This window comes from Armigeres subalbatus, unplaced genomic scaffold (assembly GCF_024139115.2).
Source record: "Armigeres subalbatus isolate Guangzhou_Male unplaced genomic scaffold, GZ_Asu_2 Contig58, whole genome shotgun sequence".
In the NCBI taxonomy this organism is placed as follows: Eukaryota; Metazoa; Arthropoda; class Insecta; order Diptera; family Culicidae; genus Armigeres; species Armigeres subalbatus.
In genome coordinates, this window is record NW_026943347.1 from 99,523 (window position 1) to 123,364 (window position 23,842).

Genomic DNA, 23,842 nt, shown 5'->3' on the forward strand with positions numbered 1-23,842 from the left:
CACAAACATGTGCTCTGGACTGACTGACAGTATTACCTGGATTAACTCCGACCACCGCAAGTTCCATACAGCAATACGTAAACTGAAACGAAGCAATACCGATTTACAGGAATACCATGCATACCAATGACACTATCCATCAACCGCGTACTAAGACAGAGGCTTGGAGGTGGAATGGACAGCATTTTCAAATTTGCGCCACTTTCTGACTTCCTTGATACGAGGCAACAGTCCGCCCATGCTGGGGTTTTTCACTCCAGTATGCTCGCTTGAATGAGGCCCGGATTCGCTTTACGCTGTAGCGTAAGAGGTATATTGCTGATTCACCACACCGGCGAAATGGCAACAGGAGATACGAAGTGAGTTTTAATTGCTGAAGATGCTCCGCTCCACATTTTCCATCGTTCATTGAGCTTATTTATCACTGATGTTGTTAACATTTCGATGCCAGGATGCCCATACATATTTGCATAAGGATCCTTCCGTGGATTAAGAAAAGAACGCGATTAGGCCTAGTGTATCAAAGAGACTTACAATGACCGAAGCACTTCCCGTTTTGTTGGAATATGGGCATCCGATAATACGTGCTGTAGATTTTCTCATATCTGGAATGAAAAGAAAAAATAGTCACTAGCTGGTATCCATTTAATTCCCAGAACAGATTGGGAGTACTCTTTCATTCCTGTTTGAAGCACCTGCTCCATACACGTTGATAGAGATCCGAAGCTCTTTGCGATTTCGCACTTGTTTGACAATGAAAAATTGCATGTTTCAAGCCCCCCTCTTGTAGATCCTCTTCGACGAATTGCTATCAGGATGCTTCCTCCATCAGCCAACTGTCCAAGACTGGTCGTCCAACATAAATGATTACAGATAATTCCGTCCGTTGCTTTTGAATTTTGAGCTCTTGTGTATTCCTATTTTTGACATGTTGTTCTTAAACTTGGTGAACAGGTAGATCAAAGATCACTTCCATCAATCACCGAATATCGAAGGTTTTAGTTTCCGGTCGATCTCGCCATAAAGAACCGTTTAGATTATTTGGATCCTTATTGGGATTTTCTATAATAACTCTTGATGCGTTTTAACATTTTCCTTTATGCTCAACTACTTTATGGCGTATAGGGAACATGCAGAAACTGACTCAGAACCGCTAGGCAGAAGTTAGCATAGGACAGTCAATAGGAAAGAGTTGAAAGATACATCCATCCACTGTTGCCACTTCCCGTGTTGATTAAAGCCAAGAGTCCTACACATCGAGCTCTTATTGACCATCTTCAGGCTATCGTCAACGATTCAATGGTTTGAACCACCGTTCCACAAGTCGTAAAGCCGATGACATTCCTTTTCGAAAGCTGCACTGAAACTCGGTTCAGCATTTTCTCCTCTCGGCAGTCGGTACCTGCCTTACAGCATTGTAATACTCGTAAACCAGGTGAACACACGCTTCGGCAGCCACAGCAATAATGGCTTCCTACTAAGCGCCCAGGACCACTCTGCGCTTATGAAGGGAGAGCCTATAAGTGAAGGATAATCGTTGCCAGATTTAGAACACGGATCCGAAGAACATTCTGCTACTCAAATGTTATTGTACGCCAGCCGATTGCTGCCGATCTGCAACCAACTCCAATGCCATCGTAGATGGCATTTCCGCAGGGTTGATGTCAAGAATCTGTATGGACGATTTCGGATCTGAATGGGCAAAGATCCGGATCCGACAACTCTCGAACCATGAGCGCGACTGTAGGACGCTGGATTCGAGCAGATTCGAACTAACTTTTTCAGAAGTGCAAGCCAGGCCACCACCTCGGAACACCACAACTTTCCCGATCCGACTGAATACAGGTATCTGGTGAAGTGGCTCAAAAAAGTTACCTGACTGCGATAACTGGCAAGAACATTTATGTTTCTGTGTACCTGTGTTCACCAAAAGAGTTCTATACAAAGTTATCCTAGCCCGGATTCAGGAGAAGATCGTTTGCGACTCTCCACGGTAGCACCAGGCCGGATTCCGTGCTGGAAAGATCCTGTATGGACCATGTATGTCACGCTCCGCATCACTCTGGAGCAGGTCAGCTTGAATTTCGAAGTCCTTTTTACTTGAAGTGATTCATTGACTACGAAAAAGCTTTCCCGACCGTCTCGAAGGAATATGTGCGGCGCTCTGAGACGCCAAGGGAGTTCCCTAAGAAAATCATCAGCCTCAACGAAGCACAGTACAGGGCCTTCTCGTGTAGAGTGCTACACAACAGGGTTCTTGTCCGACAGCCCATCCGGGTCGTAGCTGGTGTGAGGAAAGGATGTATTTTATCACCATTACTGTTCCTCCATCGTAATCGATTAAAAATTCTAGTAACTGGACTGCTATGGAGCATCTAAACACGACTTCGAATTGGCTGTTGATGACGTTTGCACTCCTCGCTCAACGCTCTCTGATATGCAGAGTATTCCGGAAGTCGGAAGTGAGGTTAAGGTCGGTCACAGCAACTTACGTTAAGGAGCGGATACGAAATCTGTAAACAAGCATTAGACTGGAACGCAGTCTAATGCTTGTTTACAGAAGTCGACCGAAATCTAACCTGACAACATGTTAAAGCGATACTGCCCATGTTTTCATGGTTGACGTATCAACCATTCAAAATGTCAGTGAATTTGACTTTACGCGTTTACTAGACTAATTCAACCGCTGGACAATACGCTGCATATTCCAAACATGCAATATCATTTGAAATACATGAAAAAAGTGCAATGGCTGTTACGTAGAACTACATGAAATCATCAATAAGCTGGAATGTCAAAGATGCTCGGATATGGAGAAGATGTCGGCCCTTTGCACTACTGGATATGTGCCAAGACCTACTAAGTGCACATAGGTTTTGAAAGTCACGTTAAATGAGCCGTGCAGAAAATTGTTGTAGCTAAATTTTCTCCGTTTTTTCACCAATTTCTTGGCCATTTCTTCGCCAGAGCTGTGAGAGTAGAGCAACGGATTTCGAAAAATGCAATCTTTGTGATATCTTCATATTTAATTGATCGAAAATTATATTTAACCATCTGGTGATCATGGAAATATTGAAACGGAGATAATTCGGTACCTGATGGAACCAATGTATCTATACTACAGGGTGTATGAAGCTATATGTATTGAACAGTTATTTCTACGAAAAATAATCGTATAATTTAGAGTCATTGAGAAAATTTCGGGACTTATTTATAATAATATTTCTATAAGAACTTCTGGAAAAATTGTTTTCCGGTAGAAATTACAAAAAAAAATCTAGACAACAATAAAAAAAAATGAGACTTGTAAGAACAGATTTTTTGTTATTTCACCATATTGCAGCCCTTATGGTGTTTTTTATTTCCATCTCCCCTTAAGCTGTTGGAACGAACAGAGCTTTAGTTTTTGTCGTCGGTTTACTATTGAGATCAGCTACCACCAACCAGCGCCGGCACGACACATGAGACCAACAACTCAGCAAACCAAATGGAAAGATTACCCAAATGGTGCTTTCGACTGTGAAATTGAAGCAATAAATATCAATTCCTCACCGGAAGGAAACGCACAATGTTAGAGAAAGGACCGTTGTGAAAATAGTCCAAAGAGCTATAGCTCTCTAGGATAGACATTATTGCGATGAGAAGATCTGCTAGGGCAGCACTTCCATTCTCGCTCCTAAGTTTTTTCCTGGCCCACATTAAATCCATAAATATTCTCCAGATATACTAGTGATGTTCGATAATATCAAGTCATTATTTCAGGAAGAAATCCTTACTGGATTCCGAATGGAACCCTTACTGGATTTCGGATGGAATCCTTACTGGATTCCGGATGGAACCCTTACTGGATTTCGGATGGAATCCTTACTGGATTCCGGATGGAATCCTTACTGGATTTCGGATGGAATCCTTACTGGATTCCGGATGGAATCCTTACTGGATTCGCATAGAATCCTTACTGGATTCCATGCGGAATCCTTACTGGATTCCGGATGTAATCCTTACTGGATTCCGGATGGAATCCTTACTGAATTCGGATGGAATCCTTACTGGATTCAGATGGAATCCTTACTGGATTCGGATGGAATCCTTACTGCAATTCGGATAGAATCCTTACTGGATTCCAGATGGAATCCTTACTGAATTCGGATGGAATCCTTACTGAATTCGGATGGAATCTTACTGAATTCCGGATGGAATCCTTACTGGATTCCGGATGGAATCCTTACTGGATTCCGGATGGAATCCTTACTGGATTTCGCATAGAATCCTTACTGGATTCTGGGTGGAATCCTTACTGGATTCTGGGTGGAATCCTTACTGGATTCCGGATGGAATCCTTACTGAATTCGGATGGAATCCTTACTGAATTCGGATGGAATCCTTACTGAATTCGGATGGAATCCTTGCTGGATTCGGATGGAATCCTTACTAGATTCGGATGGAATCTACTGGATTCGGATGGAATCCCTACTGAATTCCGGATGGAATCCCTACTGAATTCGGATGGAATCCCTACTGGATTCGGATGGAATCCTACTGAATTCCGGATGGAATCCTGCAGATTCGGATGGAATCCCTACTGAATTCGGATGGAATCCTACTGAATTCGGATGGAATCCTACTGGATTCCGGATGGAATCCCTACTGAATTCGGATGGAATCCTGCTGAATTCGGATGGAATCCCTACTGAATTCGGATGGAATCCCTACTGAATTCGGATGGAATCCTACTGAATTCGGATGGAATCCTACTGAATTCGGATGGAATCCCTACTGGATTCCGGATGGAATCCTACTGGATTCGGATGGAATCCTACTGGATTCGGATGGAATCCTACTGGATTCGGATGGAATCCTACTGAATTCGGATGGAATCCTGCTGAATTCCGGATGGAATCCTACTGAATTCGGATGGAATCCTACTGAATTCGGATGGAATCCTACTGAATTCGGATGGAATCCCTGCTGAATTCCGGATGGAATCCTACTGAATTCCGGATGGAATCCTACTGAATTCGGATGGAATCCTACTGAATTCGGATGGAATCCTACTGGATTCGGATGGAATCCCTACTGGATTCGGATGGAATCGCTACTGAATTCCGGATGGAATCCTACTGAATTCGGATGGAATCCTACTGAATTCCGGATGGAATCCCTGCCAGATTCGGATGGAATCCCTACTGAATTCGGATGGAATCCTACTGGATTCGGATGGAATCCTACTGGATTCGGATGGAATCCCTACTGGATTCGGATGGAATCCTACTGGATTCGGATGGAATGCTGGATTCGGATGGAATCCTACTGAATTCGGATGGAATCTACTGAATTCCGGATGGAATCCTACTGGATTCCGGATGGAATCCCTGCTGAATTCGGATGGAATCCCTACAGAATTCGGATGGAATCCCTACTGAATTCGGATGGAATCCCTACTGAATTCGGATGGAATCCCTACTGGATTCCGGATGGAATCCTACTGAATTCGGATGGAATCCCTACTGAATTCGGATGGAATCCCTACTGAATTCGGATGGAATCTACTGAATTCCGGATGGAATCCCTACTGGATTCCGGATGGAATCCCTACTGGATTCCGGATGGAATCCCTACTGGATTCCGGATGGAATCCCTACTGGATTCCGGATGGAATCCCTACTGGATTCCGGATGGAATCCCTACTGGATTCGGATGGAATCCCTACTGAATTCCGGATGGAATCCTACTGAATTCGGATGGAATCCCTACTGGATTCGGATGGAATCCTACTGAATTCGGATGGAATCCCTACTGAATTCGGATGGAATCCCTACTGAATTCCGGATGGAATCCCTGCTGAATTCGGATGGAATCCCTACTGAATTCGGATGGAATCCCTACTGAATTCGGATGGAATCCCTACTGAATTCGGATGGAATCCCTGCTGGATTCGGATGGAATCCCTACTGATTCCGGATGGAATCCTACTGAATTCGGATGGAATCCCTGCTGGATTCCGGATGGAATCCTACTGAATTCCGGATGGAATCCCTACTGAATCCGGATGGAATCCCTACTGGATTCGGATGGAATCCCTACTGAATTCGGATGGAATCCCTACTGAATTCGGATGGAATCCTACTGAATTCGGATGGAATCCCTACTGGATTCGGATGGAATCCCTACTGAATTCGGATGGAATCCCTACTGAATTCCGGATGGAATCCTACTGAATTCGGATGGAATCCCTACTGAATTCGGATGGAATCCCTGCTGGATTCGGATGGAATCCCTACTGAATTCGGATGGAATCCCTACTGAATTCGGATGGAATCCCTACTGAATTCGGATGGAATCCCTGCTGGATTCGGATGGAATCCTACTGAATTCCGGATGGAATCCTTGCTGAATTCCGGATGGAATCCTTACTGAATTCGGATGGAATCCTTACTGAATTCCGGATGGAATCCTTGCTGAATTCAGGATGGAATCCTTACTGCAGATTCAGGATGGAATCCTTACTGAATTCGGATGGAATCCTTGCTGAATTCGGATGGAATCCTTGCACTGAATTCGGATGGAATCCTTACTGGATTCGGATGGAATCCTTACTGAATTCGGATGGAATCCTTGCTGGATGGATGGAATCCTTACTGAATTCGGATGGAATCCTTTACTGGATTCGGATGGAATCCTTACTGGATTCGGATGGAATCCTTACTGAATTCGGATGGAATCCTTACTGAATTCGGATGGAATCCTTGCTGAATTCCGGATGGAGATCCTCCTACTGAATTCGGATGGAATCCTACTGAATTCGGATGGAATCCCTACTGAATTCCGGATGGAATCCCTACTGAATTCGGATGGAATCCCTACTGAATTCCGGATGGAATCCTACTGGAATTCCGGATGGAATCCCTACTGAATTCGGATGGAATCCTACTGAATTCGGATGGAATCCTACTGGATTCGGATGGAATCCCTACTGAATTCGGATGGAATCCTACTGAATTCGGATGGAATCCCTACTGAATTCCGGATGGAATCCTACTGAATTCGGATGGAATCCCTACTGAATTCGGATGGAATCCCTACTGAATTCCGGATGGAATCCCTGCTGAATTCGGATGGAATCCCTACTGAATTCGGATGGAATCCTACTGAATTCGGATGGAATCCCTACTGAATTCCGGATGGAATCCTACTGAATTCGGATGGAATCCTACTGAATTCGGATGGAATCCTTACTGAATTCCGGATGGAATCCTTACTGAATTCGGATGGAATCCTTACTGAATTCCGGATGGAATCCTTACTGAATTCGGATGGAATCCTTACTGAATTCGGATGGAATCCTTACTGAATTCGGATGGAATCCTTACTGATTCGGATGGAATCCTTACTGGATTCGGATGGAATCCTTACTGAATTCGGATGGAATCCTTACTGAATTCGGATGGAATCCTTACTAGATTCCGGATGGAATCCTTGCTGAATTCGGATGGAATCCTTACTGAATTCGGATGGAATCCTTACTGGATTCCGGATGGAATCCTTACTGAATTCCGAATGAAATCCTTACTGGATTCCGGATGGAATCCTTACTGCATTCCGGATGGAATCCTTACTGCATTCCGGATGGAATCATTTATATTTTCAAATAATAGCCCACATTTCCTGATGGCTTATAAATTTATTTTAATGCATACACCATATCCTTGCGTTCCCATGTGCTCTTTGAACTACAAATTAGGTGTGCTTTAATCAGGAACAAAGCATTAAAACATTTCGAGATAAACTCTAATTTTATAACGGAATCATTTCGTGTAGTAGTTTTTCTTTCATGAGAAAGCAGAACATCTAATTTACACAGATTGCTTAGTGTTCCTCATCGCAATGTATCCCTCGTTAAACTTTAAAACCTCGAAAATAAGTTTTTCGATTAAAACTTTACATACTCCCATTCTCTTTCAATTTGATCATTAAACCCAAAGTAAATTTCAGTTGTTCTGTCATCTTCCCACTTCCAGACTCACCGCATCAGTGGCGATGGCCGAGGTTGGGTCGACGAAATGTCGGTGCCGTTCTTCAGCCAAAACGGAAGCTCCTACATAGCCATCTCGCCACTCCGAGATGGGACAGCAGGTGAGTTGGTACGACGACGGCACGGATCTGTGCAGCATGAACCGGCCAATGCTGGTGGTTGTTTACCTGAGGGCTTGTGGCAATTCGGCAAACGATGCACGATACTCTATCATGTGGTGTGTGGTTCAAGTGGTAACAAGTGGTAACTTAAAAATATGAATGGAATGTTGGGATACTCATGCATATTGGTTATAATAAGAACCAGCGGGGGTTTTGGTACTGATGGAATGTGAGCAGGAAGGGAACTGATCCGACATCATGTTGGGCAACTTGTTTGGCAATTACGTTATGCAATGAAATAAAAATATGAAGTACTACAAAAGCACATTCAAGAACGATGACCTTTATTTAAAGTATATATTTTTATGTTTGACAAATATTGCCGATTAGTATAATTGAATCGATCGGCACTCAAGTCATGTTATAGGAGATGTTATATATATTAATCAGTTTTTGGATGTCAACGAGTTTTTGTTCTATTCCTTGACTTCCTATTATATAGAATGCATAAACTCCTTTCAGTACTATTCATATTGATGAATACTTTTATTTCCCACCCTACAGGACATTTTCGACATCTTGTACATGTTCACATCGGCAAAAAACGAATTATTCCATTGACACACGGTCATTTTGAAGTGAATAAAATACTCCACTGGGATCAGACCAACAATTTCGTGTGAGTATTTTGCAATCACGATTTTGCACCGGAAGGGATATTTTTATTGGGTTATCGCTTCCCATTTATTTTCCTCCAGATACTATTTGGGCGTCCCAGAACACTCGCCCGGACAGCAACATCTGTATCGGGCCTCATCACTGCCACCGAAGCAGGGCACGCCACCTCGTGCCCCCCGATGTCTGACATGCAGCCACCAGCACATTGGCCATGCTCACGTCACCAAAATGAAAGCATCCAATCGAGTTCAGCAACAGTGGAACGACGACTGGGAGGACGAACAGATAGACGAACTGGAAGAGGACGAATACATTGATATTCCTGTCACAACTCCATCGCCAAAGAAGAAACGACAATCGGAGGAACCACCAAGCCCACCGACTCCATGTCAGTACTTCACGGCGACCTTTGCTCCCAACAGCAATGAATTTGCCCTTATCGAGTGTCTCGGCCCCGTTGTGCCATTCAGTGCCATCTATCGGATACAAGTGGACCCGACCAAGAGCCCCACGCATGTATTACACTTTCTGCAAAACAACACCGCACTTGCGGAAAGGATTTCCAAAGTGGCGCTTCCGCAAGTGAAATCCTTTCCAGTCATGATATCCGGCGGATATCACGCTCAGGTGCGCCTGTTTCTGCCTCCAGGATTGCGAGAGGACGAAATAACGCGTTACCCGATGGTGGTGCACGTGTAAGTATGAGATTGTTTTGATGATTTCATAACCTGTTTGAGTCATGCTCCGCTACCATTCCATTCATTCCATCATCATTGCTATTTTCCAGCTACTCGGGACCGGGCACGCAACTCGTCACTGACAAGTGGCAAATCGATTGGAACACATATCTGGCTGGCACCAAGGACTACATTATTACCCAGATCGACGGGCGGGGCTCCAGCGGTCAGGGCTATCAACTTCTGCACGAGGTGTACCGCAGGCTCGGTACCGTGGAAGTTTCCGACCAGCTAGAGGTGGCCGAGTATTTGCGCGACAGTTTGCACTTTGTCGATAAACGACGTGTGGGAATTTGGGGTTGGAGCTACGGTGGCTACACGGCTGCCCTGGCGATGGCCAGCCCCACGTCATTGTTCCAGTGCGGCATCAGTGTCGCGCCAGTCACTAATTGGAAACTTTACGGTAAGCGGGAGTGGTAATTCCCCATGAAGTCCCTCATGTGGCGTAATTAATTCCAATGGGAACAAGTATCTCTATGTTATCATACATATGCTACCATTCGTTTCTCCCCAGACTCGACGTACACGGAGCGCTACATGGGTCTGCCGAACGTGACCGACAATTACAAGGGATACGAGGATAGCGATTTATCAAAACACGCTGAAAAGCTGCGTGATAAGCAATTTCTTATGGTGAGTCCATTAGCGAGCAATTCATCGGGTAAACACGCACACACACACATCCACACTGACTGCCCCCTGAGGATCGGATGGTCGGAAGTAAACCATCCGCTTGCGGTTGAGTGGCCGCACTTTGTTGAAAGAGATAGGTACCTACACTCTTGCGCTTTTGGTGAGGTGCCGAAAAGCGTGGGAAGAAAAATAGCGCTTCCTGCCGGAATGGGGCGGTTTCCGCTGCTGAATTTTATATTTATCATAGAGTAGTGGGTTCACAGGCGATGCCAGACATGATAATGAAGCGTTTTCGTTATTAATGTTATTATTATTTTTGGTCTTTTATTATTCACTCCCGTTTACTCGTGGGAGAAAGGCGTCTTCTATCTCTGTTGCGTTAAGATCAAAACGTGTCTTCATTTCAAGTCAATATCTACATTCCACGCCCACAAGATATGAAAAAATATACACTGAAAATATTGTACACGCTTGTATAATGTTCTTTTCCACGTGCATTGAACGTGTTTCATCACTCGTCATTTTCATGAACATTCCACTTTCGATCCTGCAGAAATGTTACTGAATTTGAACCACTTGCGAAAACTGTTTAATATAACGTGTTTTCAACATCGTTCCACCAGTTCATGCATTGGCAATAACAAGAACATGGCGCCTAGAGTTAATATCTCCTGGGTGGAATTCAAAATTGCTAAAAATCATATTTATTTGGTTACCTTAGTTTCATCTATTTCGGTTCCACATGTTTAGGACGAATATGCATCTCTACGAATGGTAAGTTTAGTCCTGAATTGCATCCAAAATCGTTTATCAAGCATAATCTTACTTTCAGGGTAACAAAACAAAAAATGCATTCGTCGTTAAAACTAATAATCGAGATGTGGGAGTATTTATGATTTAATTATCAGTCTGGGAAAAACGCATGCTACATAGACGTGAACCAGTTTAACACGAGAACATCTAGCTAAATAAAAACAAGATACAGAAATAATAGCTACATGGTAACAACAACCACACAAATTTTTTTCTCATCGTCAATAATATTAGCATGTATTTCAACATTATTATAACAACAATATAAGCAATAAATATATAGTTGTAAATTCAGTAAGTTAAATGATTTATTCATTGTTTTCCTGCTCAGGCAAAAAATCTAATCCCTTGAAATCAGGCATGGAACGCTTATTGAAAATTATAACAATTCCATGCCAATCTAACGTGTTTCGCATTATCATTTTCTAAGCATATTCCAAATGTATCTAACGATCTACACTTTGACATTTCGAACTGGAAATACACGATGTTTTCATGTGTTTAGCATCTAGTGAAAATTCATGTGTGAAACCAGTTGAGTGAACGTGTAGAATATTTTTCAGTGATATAATTACCAGTGACTCACGAAAAGCATCAGCTCCTGACTACAACTTATTATAGTCAGTTATGTTGAGCCTGAAGGGGAGATTTCAAATGTAAAGAAAGCTGGTGGATTCGTTTTCACCTTTCCATAGTAACGAAACAAGTTCTACCTACACAATTTTTTCATCTTTTATTTTCCTGAAACAAAACAGACAATTAAACTGCACTAAAAGCAAATTATAAAATTTTGCAAAAAAATAAATATTTTTTTTCATAAAAAAATATTATTTATCCATAAAGTAAACAATAAAAAACAATAAGGTCGTTACAAATATTTAATTTAAATTATGTCCTACTGGTCTTCAAAAAGTCAAGGGGGGATATCTTCTATCTATGTAATAAAAATGAAATGGTCTGTGTTCGTATCTGCATAACTCGAAAACGAGTGGTTGGATTTCCTTTACTCCTTTAGCAGATAAGATCATTATCGTTTCCGACGGGTTTATATGATATTTCCTCATGGAAAAATCACGCTAAGGGTTAAGTAAATCGTGAAAAACTAAATTTCGGATTCTGGCATGGCCAGTTCACGCATTTACGCCTACTATGCAGGACAACGTCTGCCGGGTCGACTAGTAGAAAATAAATATTAAAATAGAAAAAATAAAAAAAAAACTCCTCGGATTTGTTAAAGAATGTTTTGAAAATCCTCAAAATGGACCGAATTTTTTTGTTGCCGCCTCAAAATATTATTTTTGGGCAACAAAATCTGAGGGGGGGCACATAATTGTTTTAAATATATGTATCGGCTTAAAAAAAGGAAAAAAATCCCATTTTTATATTGCTGCTGTGCTTTTATCATGTTTGTGCTACCGCTTGGTGTTGCACTACCACATTTATAATTTTGCGATAGACAGAAAGAGATAAAAGACACACCATCGATGGTGGTTTGTTCGGAAACCCTTTTCCTTTGTCCAATTTTTCTTGCACCTTAAGCTAAGCTCAACACAAATGGCTGACTTTCGTTTTGTTGAAATAACTTAGCCTATGCAAAATTGGTTTTTGGAATTCAAGATGGCCGACTTTTGATTTGTGGACCTGGATAGAAGTAAAACTCGTGCCACGCCGCCACAGTCGGTGATTTTTCGACGCAACCGCTACCGTACAAAATATTTAAGGGGGAACACAGATTGCCAACACACCACTACACAAATCCGTATTTTTTAAATGATGGTGGTTGTATTATTTCTCGGTGTTGCACTACCACAATCACAATTTCCCGAAGGACAGAAAGAGACAGATGACAACCCGCTGGTGGTTAATCATTCAAAAAGCTCTTTTCATCTCCCATTCTTTCTTGAGTCTTTATACAATGTACGAATAACACTTCTCGCTTAACTTTTCAAAAGGACCTAAGTAACATTTTTTCATGATTTAATTTGAGTATTGCAACCAAAAGCTTTCATGTTTTTCTGTTGATTGCGCTATTCAAATTAATTCATGGAAAAAATGTTAAAGTCACTTGAAAGTTAACAGATTTCCATGGAATATTTTTTACCACAGTGATGTGAAGACTGGGCTCCAGGGTCTCTGGGTCATTTGGCATAAGGTCGTGTAGCATAAAGTCCATTTGGCATAACGGGCATTCAGCATAATTTGGAACTGTGAAAGAGAAAAGTTGGTCTAAGATTTATCAGAACATGTAAGTTTAGACTAATGGTAGAAATTTTTCGGAAGGACGGAAAAACAAAACGGCAGATCTACTTCCGAGGAACCGCAATTATCGTTGCCTGATGCCAAACAAATACTTATATTTAAAGAAAAGATCAAATCCACCATTGCCTTAATCTGGGCAAGTGCCTACTTTTGAAGAAAGGATCGCATTCGCCATAGTCTTAATCCGGACAAGCGTCTTCTTCTTATATTGACCGATGTTATATGTATTCATTATTCTGATTTTTTTCAGCACCACTTAGTCAAACAACAACAAATTAAGTGAAAACCAACGAAAGCCTTAAACCTTAATGAACCCAAAAAAACATATGCCAAATATCCATTATGCAAAAAAACCTCACTTTTGGCACTGTTTCAAATTATGCCAAATGTCCGTTATGCCAAATGACCATTATGCCAAATGAAAGCCACTAGGCCGAAAGTTGTTTGGCCGAAAGGGTCATATGGCCGAATAAGTTATTTGGCCGAAAAGCTCATTTTCCGAATAGGTCATTTGGCCGAGTAGCTATTTGGCAGAAAAGGTCATTTGGCCGAATTGGACATTTGTCTGAATAGCAGGGCTGGTAGCGACCGATACCGCTCAAAATAGTGATTTTATTGACCAAAGCTGACGAAAAAAGGGACCAAATAGTGACTTTCAGTTGCAGAAAAAGTGACCCAATAGTGACTTTCACTTTCAGTTCGATGAGACAAAATCAAGCGTTTTTGGGTCGAAGGAAAAAATTTGGTAATTTGTTGCGGAAAACATCTTTCACTCACCACTCTTTTCTCTTAGATCGAACTCAGAAGAGAAACGAAAATCGTACACGCTAACTTTTATCTACTCAGTGACTAAGTAAAATTGTATTGCCCTCTCTTTTTATCCCACGGAAATTTTACTCAATATCATCAGGACTTCTCAAAACTCTAAGTAGTCTTGCGAGCAAATAAAATGTTTGCGCCACTAGAAGTGAACAAAACATGGTCATCACTCATAAGACCTGTTAATCTCTCCCGAAAAATGATTTCTTGGCGAAAATCTGCATGAATGAGCATTGGCTGAAAACCTTCTTAAGAAAGATGCAGAGAATTCTATGTCATAGGTGCCACGCATGTTTTTGGAATTTTTAGTGCGGAAGGAGCAACAGTACGGATTGTTTTAAAACGTAGAAAACGAAACAAAAATAATGAAGATTCAGGTACAACGAGACTGGGTTTGAACGCTCGACCTCCTGCTTATAATGCAGGACCATCGGGCTCGTCTTCAAATTCAAAAGTTATCGAAATCTAACAAAATCACGATTTTTCATATTGGAATCTTCTACATTTATGCAATTTCAAATGTATAAATTATCATCAAAATATATTTTGAAAAATTCTGATGTATTGATCGAGGTTGGATGTTGGATAGTAAGGGGGGTTTTTAATTCCTCATGTTTCTTACAGCAACATTACTTTGAAGATCCTTTACATATTTATTGTATCGCCCCAAATTTGATTGCAGTATCAATCATAGATGCAAATATCATTATTTTGATTCAAAATTATTAATTTTTATTTTTATATTATTTTTAATCTTTGCAAAATATTACTAACACTAACAATGAAAATTAAACTGATCTAATAGCTCTACGTTTTTTACTAAATGATTTTTCAAAAAAAAGGCACCCTAGAAATGGTCAATTTGTGCAGACCAATTTTTCGGACCCAAAATAGAAGCTAAATATTTCCTAAATTTGACGCAAAATATTCGGAAAAATTACATCACGATTATTAAATGGATATGATCTATAGGATGAAACGAAATTTTCATGGAACATTACATGTATTAAAATTTGCCGACTATTTATTAGTGTGCTCATAATTTCTGGAACAATCTATATTGATACACAATCTTTTTTTGGATTTATGTCAAAAGTCGAATATGAAAATATTCGGAGGGAATTGTGTCCTATTCAAGAACTAGGTAAGTAAGGAGTAAGAAATGAGATGTCTCTCTTCTAACTCCAAATTTCTCAAATTTCAAATGACCTGTTCGTTCAAATGTCCTATTCTTCCAAATGACCTATTCGGCCTAATGACCCTTTCGGCCAAATGATCATTTTGGATTTCGGTCAAACGATCCTTTCGGCTAAACGATCCTTTCGGCCAAATGGCCCTTTCGGCCAAACGACGCTTTCGGCCAAATGACCGTTACGACCAAATGACCCTTTCGGCCAAACGATCCTTTCGGCCAAATGACCCATTCAGCCAAATGGGTTTCGGCCTCATGGTCTGTTCAGCCAAATGGTATATTCAACCAAACAACCCTTCCCCCTAAAACGTGACCCGCTACCAGACCTGGAATGGGACATTTGACGAATAGGACATTGGGCCGAATTGGGCATTTAGCTGAATAGGACATTTGATTAAATATGACATTTGGCGGAATAGGTCATTTGACCGAATAGGTCATTTTGGCAGAATACGACATTTGGCCGAATAGGACATTAGGCCGAATGGGACATTGGGCCGAATAGGATGTTTGGCCGGATAGAACTTTTAGCCGAATAGAACATTTGGCCAATTAGGACATTTGTCCGAATAAGTTATTTGGCTGAACGGACCATTAGGCTTAATAGGTCATTTGACCAAATATTTCAATTGTAATGTGAGAAATGAGGAGTGAAAAGCGACAATCCTCACTTCTCGATACTCATTTCCGTGACGTCTCACTACTCACTTCATGCTTCTCATTTTCTACAGTTAGAAGTGAGAAATGAGAATGAGAAGCGAGAGGTCGGCCAAATGTCCTATTCGGCCAAATGATGGCTGTTCGACCTAGTGGCGTTTGACCAAATGGTTTTCGGCCGAATGGGTTTCGGCCAAACGACCCTTCCCCGAAGAGACTATAGCGACAATAGGTTAATGGGTTTCGTACACTTATGAAGAAGAACAATTTTATAGTTAGGTTCGATTTTGATAAGTGTGTAGTCACTATAAGGAATAAAGATTCCTATTGGAAATACACATATTTACGCAAGCTTATGGGGTAATATGCCTTTAATAATGACATATTTTTTATCATTCCGATAAAGTCTATAAATCTATATCATTAACTTTCTACGTACAAATTAAACTTACATGAGACGACAAAAATTTATATTTTTTTAGATATACCGGAATTGGAAAATTTCTTCGATAATTTCGACAGCTAGAAATTTGAACAGGAATTTCTCTGACAACTTCTCCTGGTACATATAGGATTGAAGTTATAGCAAACCGGAAGTTGGCCATCTTGAATTTCAAAATGTCGTCAAACATCAATTTCCGACTGCTACTCATCGAGTCCGTCCCACCCGATAATAATCATATTGCATTAGTTTGTAGTCGGGCAGCAAGGACTATGCCCAAAGGCTTGACGATCCCTCCCAGGCCATCTGCGAGTTGTGGGGCTTGCCTAGGATGTGGTGGGGTTTGACAGTGGGCCCTGTTAAATTCCTATAAAAAGCTGCATGTATCCGCAAGTAGCGACCAAAGCGACCGTGTGCCGCTCAAAGCGCACATGCCCAAGTCCTGGTGTTAGGTGGGACGCTAAACAGCCCTGACACGACGGCTCTCCGACGAGACAGGAGGTTTGCGCAGGCCCAATAAGCCGCCTGGAAAACTAACAATTACGAGCAATATAAGAGATAATACGACTCGATATAATCGGCGGCAAAGACCAAGGCGACGAATAAAGGATCACGATCGGAAGCTTGGAACATGGAACTGCAAGTCGCTAGGTTTCGCAGGTTGCGACAGGATGATCTACGATGAATTACATCCCCGCAACTTCGACGTCGTGGTGCTGTAGGAGATTTGCTGGACAGGACAGAAAGGGTGGAAAAGCGGGCATCGAGCGGCTACCTTCTACCAAAGCTGTGGCACCACCAACGAGCTGGGAAACGGCTTCATAGTGCTGGGTACGATGCGCCAACGCGTGATTGGGTGGCAGCCCATCAACGCAAGGATGTGCAAGCTAAGGATTAAAGGCCGTTTCTTCAACTATAGCATCATCAACGTGCACTGCCCACACGAAGAGAGACCCGACGACGAGGAAGAAGCATTCTACGCACAACTGGAGCAGACATACGATAGATGCCCACTGCGGGACGTCAAAATCGTCATCGGTGACATGAACGCACAGGTAGGAAGGGAGGAAATGTATAGACCGGTCATCGGACCGGACAGTCTGCACACCGTATCGAATGACAACGGCCAGCGATGTATAAACTTCGCAGCCTCCCACGGAATGGTAGTCCGAAGCACCTTCTTTCCCCGCAAAAATATCCACAAGGCCACATGGAGATCACCTAACCAAGAAACGAAAAACCAAATCGACCACATTCTAATCGACGGTAAATTCTTCTCCGACATCACGAACGACCGCACTTACCGCAGTGCGAATATTTAATCCGACCACTACCTCATTGCAGTATGCTTGCGCTCAAAACTCTCAACGGTGTACAACACGCGTCGAAGTCAGACGCCATGACTTAATATTGGGCGGCTACAAGACGGTAGACTAGCCAGTGGCACTCCCAACGGAAGAGCAGCTAGGCGCAGCGTCTCTTGAAGATGGCTGGAGAGATATTCGATCCACCATTGGTAGCACCGCTACCGCTGCACTTGGCACGGTGCCACCGGATCAGAGAAACGACTGGTATGACGGCGAATGTGAGCTGTTAGTAGAAGAGAAGAATGCAACATGGGCGAGATTGCTGCAACACCGCACGAGGGCGAACGAGGCACGTTATAAAAAGGCGCGGAACAGACAAAACTCGATTTTCCAGAGGAAAAAGCGTCAGCAGGAAGATCGAGACCGTGAAGAGACGGAGCAACTGTACCGCGCTAATAACACACGAAATTTCTATGAGAAGTTGAACCGTTCACGTAAGGGCCACTTGCCACAGCCTGATATGTGTAAGGACATAAACGGGAACCTTCTTACGAACGAGCGTGAGGTGATCCAAAGGTGGCGGCAGCACAAAGAAGAGCACCTGAATGGCGATGTAGCAGACGAAGATGGCGGTATGGTGATGGACCTGGGGGAACGCGCACAGGACATAATTCTACCGGATCCGGATCTCCAAGAAATCCAGGAGGAGATTGGCCGGCTGAAGAACAACAAATCCCCTGGGGTTGACCAACTACCAGGAGAGCTATTTAAACACGGTGGTGAGGCACTGGCTAGAGCGCTGCACTGGGTCATTACCATGATTTGGGAGGAGGAAGTTTTGCCGCAGGAGTGGATGGAAGGTGTCGTGTGTCCCATCTACAAAAAGGTGATAAGCTGGATTATAGCAACTACCGCGCAATCACATTGCTGAACGCCGCCTACAAGGTACTCTCCCAAATTTTATGCCGTCGACTAGTACCAATGGCAAGGGAGTTCGTGGGGCAGTACCAGGCGGGTTTTATGGGCGAACGCTCCACCACAGACCAGGTGTTCGTCCAGGTGTTGACGAAACTGCAGAGCACATACTGTTCGTATGTCCTCGTTTCGACGTCGAAAGAAGAGCAATGCTAGACGTTTCAACTCCGGATAATCTTATCCAAAGGATGTGTCAAGCGGTGGAGAAGTGGAACGCAGTCTCGACTGCAACCACTCAGATTGCCTGCAGCTTGCAGAGAATCTGGCGCGCCGAGCAACAATCGACAAGCATGACTAACTTATGATTGGTAAGTTAGAGCGAAAGTGCCGAACGCGAAGAAGTGTGTGAATGGTCTGCCCATGCAGAGGTAATGGCGCAGCGGGTGGCAACCGAGATCGTCACCTCGAAGCATGGCAGAAGGGTGAATGAATAGGTGTATGTATGGACTGCACACGCCGCGCTGGGAGTAGCGCAGGAATGTTGGTTCCTACGACTACTGATACCCCGTGGCGTGGCAGAGAAGTGTGAGGGAGCATCCAAGTCAGTCTCACATGGTACAGAAAGGAATGAGTTGAGTCGTGTTGAGCTAGTCTCATATGGCATGAATAGGGTGAGTTAGACTCACATGGTATGTCAGAAGTGGGAACCTAAGCGAAGAGTCCCACAAGGGATGCCAGAGGGAGTGTTAGGTCGAATGACTCGAGTAGTATGTGTCAGCGCGAACTGAATGAAAGAGGTGAGCAGTCTCACATGGTACGATAAAGGTGGGCATAGAATTAGTCCCGCACGGCATGAGAAGGGTGGGCACACAAGTCAGACCCATAGGAGCGTTAATGTGTGTGCAAGCATGGAGCGTATGAGCATGAATCAAGGGTTTGGGTGGGCATACAAGTTAGACCCACATGGCATGAGAAGGGTGGGCACACAAGTTAGACCCGCACGGCATGACAGAGGTGCAACAGAGTATGTAGGGTGGGTTTGAGGCTGCGATAGGCGAGCACCCAAGTCAGTCTCGATGGGACGAGTGCCTGTGTGAGCGATAATGAGCGAGTACAGTTAGTACTGCCGTCCCCAGAAGTAGTACTGCGAGGTAGTTCCTGGGGGAAACGATGGTGGAGCCCAAGGGAGTTTAGTCAGTATTACCGGTATGGTCGAGTCCGACACTCCAGTACACTTCCGTGTGGTAGTTTGGCAACTACAATGCACGTGTACTGGGTTAGTGTGTAAATGCATTCTCCCTTGTAAAAAAAAAAAAAAGACCAGGTGTTCGTCATTCGCCAGGTACTGCAGAAATGCCGCGAATACAACGTGCCCACACATAGATGATTTATCGATTTCAAAGCTGCAGTGCATATGATACAATCGATCAGGACCAGCTATGGCAGCTAATGCACGAACACGGATTTCCGGATAAACTGACACGGTTAATCAAAGCGACGATGGATCGGATGATGTGCGTAGTTCGATTTTCAGGGGCATTCTCGAGTCCTTCGAAACCCGCAGAGGGCTATGGCAAGGTGATGGTCTTTCGTGTCTACTATTCAACATCGCTTTGGAAGGGGTAATACGAAGAGTAGGGATTAACACGAGTGGTACAATTTTCAGTAAGTCCGTCCAGCTATTTGGCTTCGCCGGCGACATAGATCTTATGGCACGTAACTTTGAGAAGATGGAGGAAGCCTACATCAGACTGAAGAGGGAAGCCAAGCGGATCGGACTAGTCATTAACACGTCGAAGACAAAGTACATGATAGGAAGAGGTTCAAGAGAAGACAATGTGAGCCACCCACCGCGAGTTTCTATCGGTGGTGACGAAATCGAGGTGGTAGAAGAATTTGTGTACTTGGGCTCACTGGTGACTGCTGAAAATGATACCAGCAGATAAATTCGGAGACGCATAGTGACCAGTGTTGGTAAAAACTCAAAATCTCAAAACTCACAAAAAAAATTTTTTGGCAAATGAGTGAAATGATGCGTTTTGGCTTGAAAAATTCAAGCGTGATGCATTCTTTTAAAATCGCAGTCGATTTCAATCGCACGGGAGCGCTCATTGATTGAGATTTATGAGTGATTTTACCTACACTGATAGTGACTGGAAATCGCACATACTTTGGACTCCGCAAGACGCTCCGATCGTATAGAGTTCGCCGCCGTACCAAACTGACAATCTACAAAACGCTCATTAGACGGGTAGTCCTCTACGGACATGAGACCTGGACGATAGTCATGGAGGACCAACGCGCACTTGGAGTTTTCGAAGGAAAGTGCTGCGTACCATCTATGGTGGGGTGCAGATGGCGGTACGTGGAGGAAACGAATGAACCACGAGTTGCATCAGCTGTTGTGAGAACCATCCATCGTTCACACCGTGAAAATCGGACGACTGCGGTGGTCAGGCACGTAGCCAGAATGTCGGACAGTAACCCGGTGAAAATGGTTCTCGACAACGATCCAACGGACACAAGAAGGCGAAGTGCGCAGCAGGCATGGTGGATCGATCAGATGGAAGATGACTTGCGGACCCTCCGTAGACTGCGTGGTTGGCGACGTGTAGCCATGGACCGAGTCGAATGGAGAAGACTCTTATATACCGCAAAGGCCAGTCTGAATAAATGAAATGAAATTAGTTTGTAGTCATTTGAGCCTGGAAGTCATCAAGAACCTATCAGCAAAACCCAGTTTTAAGTTTTCGTTTTCAGTCAAATAGACTGATAAACTTTTTAGTTATCGATAAATTCTTCTAAGTCTTTTCCATTCAAATTTTTTCGATGGCTTTTTTAAATGTTTTTTTAATTACCGCGGGTTTTTACGAGTTACACATACCCGCGTAAAAAGAAACCCGGGTATAACTATGTTGTAGAAATTTCAGTCATTGAACAAACTCACAGCTCTAATCATCCGTGAAACACCTTTTCACGGGAAGAAAAATATTATGCCATAAATCATTTAATTATACACCGCCGAAGGTATTGCAGCTGAAAGCTCACCGACCCAAAAACATCTAAACTGGCCAAGAAGCAATTGCCCTTTTTCTCATCCTACTTCTCGCGTAATCATAAAACCGGAAAGCTTGAACGGCTTCAACCGCAGGCTACGTGTGTATTTGTGTTGTACCTCGAAACCAATTAGGCTCTGCCAACGTGTCGGAAATTAAATTTTCTCCTCCTTTTCACTTATCTGTTTTCCACATGGCCCTCGCCCAAAAAAGGTCCACGGCACCGCGGACGATAATGTGCACTTCCAGCAGACGATGGTTTTCTCGAAAGAACTCTCGGCGAAGGGTGCACTGTACAAGCAGCTGATCTACCCGGACGAGGGCCACAATCTGGTCGGCGTGAAAAAGCATCTCTATCGATCGATGACGATATTCCTGGAGGAATGCTTCCGAAAGCTGGTGAGTCTCGTTTAATAGTCATCTTAACTGTGTATAGGTGCCTAAACCGCAAGTAATCAATTTGGAATTCTAATCGCTCTTCGCAGGTTCCGCAGGAAGTGAAAGCAGGTCTTGGCAATGGCGGCTCGAGTGATTAATATTTGCTCGATTACTTCGGTAACACTGACTCAGCATCAAGTTTCATGTAAAAGTTTCTTCCTACTTCTTCGAACAGACTTACAACTTGCAGTTTCTCAGTAGTCTCGGCCATAACTTTCGAGCCGCCTGATGGTATAGACGTTTCTTCACCATAGAGCCACGGTTCCATGCCGTTTTCTGGTTCTATCTCGTTCTAATAGTGCCCGACCTCCGATCCCGTTGTAGGGGACGGAGTTTGCTGCCGTAGGATTAATCATGGAACCGTGGGGTAGTGTTTTTGCGAACGTTATCACATTAATTGACGAATCGGTAGAAATTGAGCAATCGTTCATTCAGAAGAAAAGAGCCTTGAGGGACAACTGGCAAAAAATTAACATCCGTAGGAAACTTTATCAGTAAACTTGTAGCCGTTTTGAACACTGGATTCAAAAGTAGTCACGTAGTGTTATCGGAAGTAATGATCCACCACATACATAATTCAAAGACAACACATCAAAGCAATTAACTATTAATTAGAAAGATGCAAAGCGAAAAGAAAATCAAGAACAAAATATGGTTGTGACACATTCAAACGGGATGCAGCGGAATCTGCTCAGCATTATCATCCTCGTTAAAGTAAGAATCTGCGGTTTAGTCTGGCTTTTAAGGTCGAACTAGTCGCAGTGTACAGATATCAAACTACATTTGTTTAAAAAAAAGCTCTGCTCAATGTTGAAGGTACTTGAAATTGAGTATATGTGTAGAAAATAGACAAAAGGAGGTATCCATTGACACCTTCAAAAGTGCCCGTCGGGTTATGAAAAATAAGCATTCTAATCAATTAAGAAAATCACACCAGTATATACAAAACACAAATCTTACATTTCTGTACAACAAACTTAGCATTCCCTGATTCGGCAAGGTTCTACACCCAACCAGCGGATGTTAGATTTTCTAACAATTCTGTATAAGAATCTACCAACACCTGTACAAGTATTGTATAAGAATCTAACAATTTTGTAAGCTTTTCTAACAATATTTGTTTGATAGCTTACATTTTTTGTATAAGAATCTAACAATTTCACATATGCCCAGTTCTTATACAGGTTTTGTTAGATTCTTATACAGAATTGTTAGAAAATCTAACAATCGCCGGTTGGGTGTAATACCAAAAAAAAGCTTTATTCAGACACTGTATTGAACTAATACAAAATTGTAAGATTTTGATACAAAGTATGTAGCTTTTAAAATCTTCCAAATTTATATATTCTTAAATATCATACAGATTTTGCAAGGTTGTAATACAGAATTGTATTGAAATCTATCTTCCACTGGTTGGATGTAATAGTAAGTTTTGTATTTCATTCATTTCATTTTTTAAATAGGTAAGAAGAGGTTGTAATCAATTTGTTTTCATTTGATCTAAGACTTTTCAAAAGAAAGACTTTATGAAGCCTTGATATATAAAGAGTACAGAACTGGTAAAAATATTTATGTTTTCCAATAAGCTTCGTACTGTGAAGTGTGAAGGAATGGAAATTAAATCATTATTATTGGCTTGAAGGACTATGAGATAAAATGATATTCCTTTATCCACATTGCTCATTGATGAAAGCTTCACGTCACTGTTCCATTCAAGTCGCATAAGTCTCAAAAACTTATATCTCCGTTCACATGTAGACTCA

At 42.6% G+C, this 23,842-nt stretch overlaps 1 protein-coding gene across 1 annotated transcript in view; it reads left to right on the forward strand.

Annotated features, from left to right (window-relative positions):
• The window catches only part of LOC134204438 (venom dipeptidyl peptidase 4), a 112,567-nt gene extending 89,328 nt beyond the window's left edge, over window positions 1-23,239 (forward strand). Inside the window, exons 4-10 of the mRNA XM_062679258.1 lie at window positions 8,019-8,133; window positions 8,698-8,812; window positions 8,892-9,506; window positions 9,599-9,951; window positions 10,063-10,181; window positions 21,855-22,040; window positions 22,127-23,239. Coding sequence (XP_062535242.1) covers window positions 8,019-8,133; window positions 8,698-8,812; window positions 8,892-9,506; window positions 9,599-9,951; window positions 10,063-10,181; window positions 21,855-22,040; window positions 22,127-22,177 — 1,554 coding nt within the window. The 3' untranslated portion in view covers window positions 22,178-23,239. The remainder of the gene's footprint in view (window positions 1-8,018; window positions 8,134-8,697; window positions 8,813-8,891; window positions 9,507-9,598; window positions 9,952-10,062; window positions 10,182-21,854; window positions 22,041-22,126) is intronic.
• The last annotated feature ends 603 nt before the right edge of the window (window positions 23,240-23,842 follow it).